We start from the raw sequence: 6,325 nt of genomic DNA on the forward strand, positions 1-6,325 counted from the left end.
AGATGAGGTTCATCTGAAATGATAAAAGCAGTGAAAATGATTGTTTCTCTTTCTGTACTTCTAGTCCCTTCTCAAGTAGACTTTGCGCCAGAGCTGTCCGCCATATTGGACATGATACAATCAACGATTTCTAGAGAAAAATGCGTATTTTCCAACTGGGTGGCAGTGGTTCGTGGAGGTTGTGGGTTCTTGCTGGGTGAAATTGGATTCAAAGAAGGTGCTACTCCAAAAACACTCCCAGTAATTGCTTTTGTTGCCACCAGTGTTGAGGAGTAACAGAATACATGTACCGGCGTTACGTATTTAAAATACAAAATATGAGTAACTGTATTCCGTTACAGTTACCGTTTAAAAAGGTGGTATTCAGAATACAGTTACTTTGTTGAAATAAAGGGATTACACGGCGGTCTTTTCCTGTTTCATATGTTAGGCTGTCCCCTCTCTATTTTTGGTAATTCCACGCCCCAAATAAAACACGCATTAAGAGGCTCTAATGTCTGTGTCTCAATCCATGTCACCTCTACCTGCGGCCCGCATAATGACGTGCTGAAATAATTTTAAAAATTATTGTTCAAAATATTATTTAATATGAAGGCAGAGTGTTACAGGCATAGCCCTAAAGAATGTAACCTTATGGGCAGTGTAACCCAGTTGTAAGTACGCTATTAAGACTCGACTGTACACTGTGTTCGTGTTTTCCTCCAAAACAATAAGTTCCGTTGGAGCAGCCTTTCAACGCCTCTCTCTGTCTCTCGCTAGAGTTGACCCAGACAACAAAGTAAAGCTAGTTTTCAGCTACGAGCCCGACACAGAGCCCGACGTATTAGCCAGAGGTCCCTTTACTACGGTTTGGAGCTGCGGACCTGTTTTATATACACGCAGAATAGTTTTCTATACGAGATCGCTGCAAAAAGTGCAGCCTTACCTAATGTCCACCCTACTGCTACTCATTTTATATTAAGATTTAAAAATCTAGTTGGTATTGGTATGGCAAGTAACCTTCAGTAATAGTAATAAATCACACAGCAATAGTACATTCATGTAGTTGTAAAAAGCATGATAATATATTAAGTAATCCAAAGTATTCAGAATACGTTACTCTCATTGAGTAACGTAACGGAATACATTACAAAATACATTTTAGGACATGTATTCTGTAATCTGTAGTGGAAAACATTTTAAAAGTAACCTTCCCAACACTGGTTGCCACCAGGTTGCCACTGCTGAATGTAGTTTTAAATGTTTACTTCCTAACTCCTAGTTGAGTAGATGTACTTGCAACTTGTAAAAGTGCAACTTTGGGTACTAGCAGGTTCTCACTGTGGTCTGTAGTTTTTCATGTTTGTCTTTAAATTCTTATTAACTGCTAGCTAAGTAAATATGCGAGTTGAAAAAGTGTGATGCAAATCATAAAATCGAGAATATTCGCCTTCAAATTACAAGTTATGCCAGCCAATACATCTTGGAAGGTGAACATTTTACTTAGAAGGCAAACTGTCACCAGGTATGGAGGTTAAGAGTGTAAAGAGTGACCAGCAGGTCAGCTGATCACAGCCTGTACGCAAAGAAAATCTACGGGAGCTCACATTAGACATTTATGTCAGTTGTGAGTCTTTTCTTTACACTGAGCCACTACAGCAGATCTTAGGGTTCCCCCCACTTGCTGAATCTCACTGTAACCCCTGACTGTTTTTTTCTGTTTAGGTGTGGAGGCAATATAATAGTAATATAGCATATAGTTACCTTTGCCTAAAAATAGATGGTAGAATTGTCCTTTAGGGAGCTAATTTTACTTTAAGTACATTTCAGAGGCTGTACTTTTTCACTTTTACTTGAGTAAAGAAGTTGAGTCAGTACTTTTACTATCTTTACTTCTACTTAAGCAAAAAATATCTGTACTTTTGCCAACTATAAATAAGTGCACTCATTTTTCCCTCATAACTGGTGGTTGCCAGGTGGTTACAGACCATCACCATGACTGTCACATATTCAAAATGGCAGACATTTTCACTTCATGTGGTTAGCTAAGTTGTTAGCTAAGTTAACTTGCTGCTAGCTTCACATTTAGCTTACACATGATACGTACATCTGTCAATCTAAAAAGTATGTTCAAAATGTGGAATGTTTAAAAATAATCTTTCAAATAAGAATGAAATGTAAGTACAACAGAAAACCAAAGTTTTACAGATATAGTTAGAAGAACTGGCACTCGAAGTATCCACCAAATCCATTCATGCCTCCTGGTTTCCCAGCATCTTTGAAAAGAGAATGAGAAAAAACTGTCAAATAATAATACATCACATGATAATATCATAACTGCAAGGCTGAGAGAAACAGACCTTACCCTTCATCTTCATAAAAATATTTTGCACAACCCCAGGAGATGATCACAATCAGTGGCAAACCTGTGTGATGAAATAAATCAGTGACTATAGATCTGAGGTTGAGTTTTAGGAAAGGAGACACCACAAGGTGAAGATGGTTCTTCCCACCCCAGCTGAGGACGATGTACCAGGCCAGATGTTTCTTCAGGGAGAAGAAGGAGCGGTTAACAAGGGTGTACAGGAAGTGGCCCTCCACCAGCAGCCAGCTGTAGTTTGCAAGGATGGAGTAGTTGGAAAACATCAGCACGACCTTACACGGCGCCTGCCCCACCACAATTACACAAAAGAACTTGAGTTAGGCTTATTGTTATTCCAAGTTATCAAAAATAGTTTTCGTTTTAGTTCTAGAACAAAACGACTCCGCTAAAATGATGCCTATGCTAGAATTCCGTGAGTCCGTGCAGTTTACATCACAACCTCAGTACCAAAATAACTCCTGAAGATTTCTACTCGCTGCCAAAAGAGCATATTACCACATTCTTTCTTTTGCCTTTACTGCCAACATTTATGCTAAGCTAAGATAAGCCAAGAACTTCTTGGATCAGTTTAACTGAGAAGAAATGACAAAACAGTAACACATTTTTAATCCTATTAAGGTCCATCGCTACCGGATAGTAGTCACAGTGATAAATCTCTTCATCTGTAAAGAGCAGAGCATCTCGGATGAAGATGAAGATGGCTCTCAGGCTGAAGGAAATGAATAGTTGAATGTGAATGTAGTTCCTGGTACAATGAAGTTTCCTGAAGAAATATAAACACGGACAATTCGAGGTTAGGAACTATTCATCATCTTTAAGCACAGGGTTGACAGTTATTCAGGCCAAGATGTTGCTCACCTAAACACACAGAATATGGTGATGGCAATGATGAGAGAGATGAGGGAAATTGTGTATCCAACTGTGTACATTGTCTTCACATAGGAGAAATACAAGTGGCTGTCTGAGGACTGAATCAAGAATAGACAACGATATTCAATTATTTTCCTAAGCAGCAGGATATGAGAATGCAGTATGATATAATGTAATAACAGAAACTAAGAATACACTGATAATTTGTCTTATTTAACTGCATGTATTCTGTGCAAAGGTTCATGTCTTTATATTTGGCTAGTTAAATGGAAATAACCACAGTGATTTATTGAAATGTACTACAATGCACGGAAATGCAGTATGCAAGGCAAAAACGAATTATACGATCCTAGCGAGCTTGAAAGTCAAAATTTGATATGATCGCCATTATTCTTCAAAAGAGCCTGAACTCTCTTAGGGAAGCTTTCTTGTAATTTCTTTAAGCGGTCAGATACTGTTCATCTACTGTAGGTACTTTTGTTTGTCCGATATTGTCCTTTTTTCATAGATTTAACACTCGAAGTGGGAACAAATGATGTGCTTCTGTGACAGACAGTAACAAAGTGTCTAAAGATACAATTTTAAATGGGTTCTTTGCTAAGTTGTTAGTTATGTGTAGACACAAAACTAGTTTATCCCTTGAGTTAGGTGGCTTTTTTTATGCTTGAATAATTAGTAAATCAGCGTTTAGTGGTTTAAAATACAAAAACAAAAAGACATAATATCAATGAGTCCATGAAAAGGCAGATTTACAAGTTTGAGCAGAATTAGAAGTTGGCGGTAAATTAGCTAGCTAGAATGTCCTGTAGCTAGCATTTCTAAATAAACCAAAAATGTACAGCAATGCTGTGACTTTGAACATAAGCAAAATGGCAAAGTAAAACTAAGTACTGTTTTAAGGGTAAGTTCATTTGGGCTAGTTGGCATTGGCAATGGCCTGCTATCATGAGCTCGTTTTAGACTATATCAGCATATTACCACAGGAGCAGCTAGGTTAGGTTCAGCGGTTAGCAAAGACAAACACCATCATATATCAGGAAGAAGACACTAAAAATGGGTATCACCTTAGTCATGAGAATACCTGCATAACTCCATCCACAACACGAGCTTAGTCGTTAATGTTTGTGCATGGTCTCTATTAAAGTTGTGGCCCTCATGCTCATAAAAGTGTCGAAAATGACACTGAAAAATGTTACAGCCATGTGTCTATTTCAAAACAAAGAACAAAAGCTCTGAAGCACATTAAAATGACAGGAGCCTCATCCAAAGCAGTAAATGCGTGGGTCTGGAAGCAGAGCTGTTTATATTATCACTTAGCAAGTGAGATAAGCATTGGCTTTTAGAAGAGTTCCCATGAGGCACTGTTTTTTCCCTTCAGACCTGAGCCTGTTTCTGCTGGAGGTCACTTCCTGTTAAAAGGGAGTTTTTCCTCTTTGCTGTCACAGGTAGGGATACGGGATAGGAAGTTGTCTGGTCATGATAGATGACATCTATCTATCTATCTATCTATCTATCTATCTATCTATCTATCTATCTATCTATCTATCTATCTATCTATCTATCCACCAACCTCTCCAAGAAATGACAGACTTTCATTGAAAGAGTAGCCACAAGCATCTTCGTGTGGAATGAGCAGGTCTGTCCAGCCATTGTTTGTGCAGTTGCGATGCACTTTACCTGTAAAAAGCAATAAAATAACACTTGAGTTTTGTCTTGGTGTGCAAACTGCACTGCTATACATACATATATATATATATATATATATAGAGAGAGAGATAGATAGATAGATAGATGTATACACACACACACACATACACACACATATACATATATATATATATATATATATATATATATATATATATATATATATATATATATATATATATATGCTACTTTGGGAACCTGTGTGTACAAAGAAAGAAAAAAAGAACCTGACATCTGTGTTTATTGTATAATCTACCAAAAGAAATGCAGAACCTTTTATTTCCCTCTTCAGGCACTTCAGAATTTATCAAAGTTATCTCCCAGAGTAAACTTACCACTAAAATGTTACCCGGTGTCCTATGTACACATGTATTTTATGGCGTAGTGTTTGGATAGAGACCCTGAGAGGGAGTAGGTGTTTAATTTCCTTATGAAAACAAATTAGGTTACTGGCAAATATTTAACAGGTGCAATGTAGTATAAATAATAGGTGCAAGTGAGTGCTGGTGTGTGTGTGTTTGCATAGTACCTCCTGAATTAAAAAACTCTGGACAAGGTTGTGAAACAGTTTCCCCAAGAAAAGCCGGTGGCCAGCAGTTCAAGTCGTCCCACATTCCCTTGCAGTGTACGCTGTTATTTTCTTAGTAGATCAAAAACAAATATATATTTCAATTTTATAGTAGGTTTGGTTTCCATACAAACAATGGAGCCACATTTTAAAATGTGAAACACAATCCACTTCAGGATTAATATTTGGTGCAGTATGTTATGTAACCAGCAGGTGTCGATAAAATACCCTTAAGTTAAAAAAAAAAGAAGTTTAAAAATCTCATTAATTTCAGATATCACTAGTATTCCCTAATGGCACTTTCCACCAAGCAGCGGTCCTTGACATGTCACGACAGAGCGGAAAGAGACAATTTAGAAACCGTATTGACTTACCAGCTGTTTTGTGTGATGTTGAAAGTAGCAAATCTTTCATGCACTTTTCTTCCTCTCTCATAAGGCGAACATTAGGATGACAGACTTGTGACGATTTTGCCTGTTTTTTAAGGAAATATTACATCAGGCTCTGCTGATTTATCATAGATAAAAAAAAAACTAAACAAGCATGCCTCTTTTTTCTCACCTGTGGGAAAAGTAAAACCCAAATAAGTCCAAGTTTTATCATTAGGTCAAAAACTTTGATTTTCTCCATTAAAATGTGTACTTGCGTCCAAATCCCAGAGTGTATATATGATTAGAATGAAAAATCAGCATGGCTGCTATACAGCAAATGCGTGAAGTCTGAAAATCAAACATGCGCCTCTTTGGCTTGATAATCACGCAGGGTATGCCTCAGGACAGTGTGATAGGGGCTTTTGTCAAGGTCGCGCTAATACAATG

General features: G+C 37.5%; 1 protein-coding gene across 1 annotated transcript in view; it reads right to left on the reverse strand.

Annotated features, from left to right (window-relative positions):
* Positions 1-5,945, reverse strand: part of LOC134621136 (vasoactive intestinal polypeptide receptor-like) — a 9,197-nt gene extending 3,252 nt beyond the window's left edge. The window contains exons 1-9 of the mRNA XM_063467574.2: positions 5,882-5,945; positions 5,469-5,579; positions 4,803-4,909; positions 3,221-3,330; positions 2,993-3,125; positions 2,493-2,646; positions 2,345-2,405; positions 2,186-2,255; positions 1-13 (exon numbers count right to left, since the gene is read on the reverse strand). The exon at positions 1-13 is cut by the window's left edge and continues 79 nt beyond it. Coding sequence (XP_063323644.2) covers positions 1-13; positions 2,186-2,255; positions 2,345-2,405; positions 2,493-2,646; positions 2,993-3,125; positions 3,221-3,330; positions 4,803-4,909; positions 5,469-5,579; positions 5,882-5,942 — 820 coding nt within the window. The 5' untranslated portion in view covers positions 5,943-5,945. The remainder of the gene's footprint in view (positions 14-2,185; positions 2,256-2,344; positions 2,406-2,492; positions 2,647-2,992; positions 3,126-3,220; positions 3,331-4,802; positions 4,910-5,468; positions 5,580-5,881) is intronic.
* Positions 5,946-6,325: the final 380 nt, after the last annotated feature.

Source organism: Pelmatolapia mariae, linkage group LG23, assembly GCF_036321145.2.
Source record: "Pelmatolapia mariae isolate MD_Pm_ZW linkage group LG23, Pm_UMD_F_2, whole genome shotgun sequence".
NCBI lineage: Eukaryota > Metazoa > Chordata > Actinopteri > Cichliformes > Cichlidae > Pelmatolapia > Pelmatolapia mariae.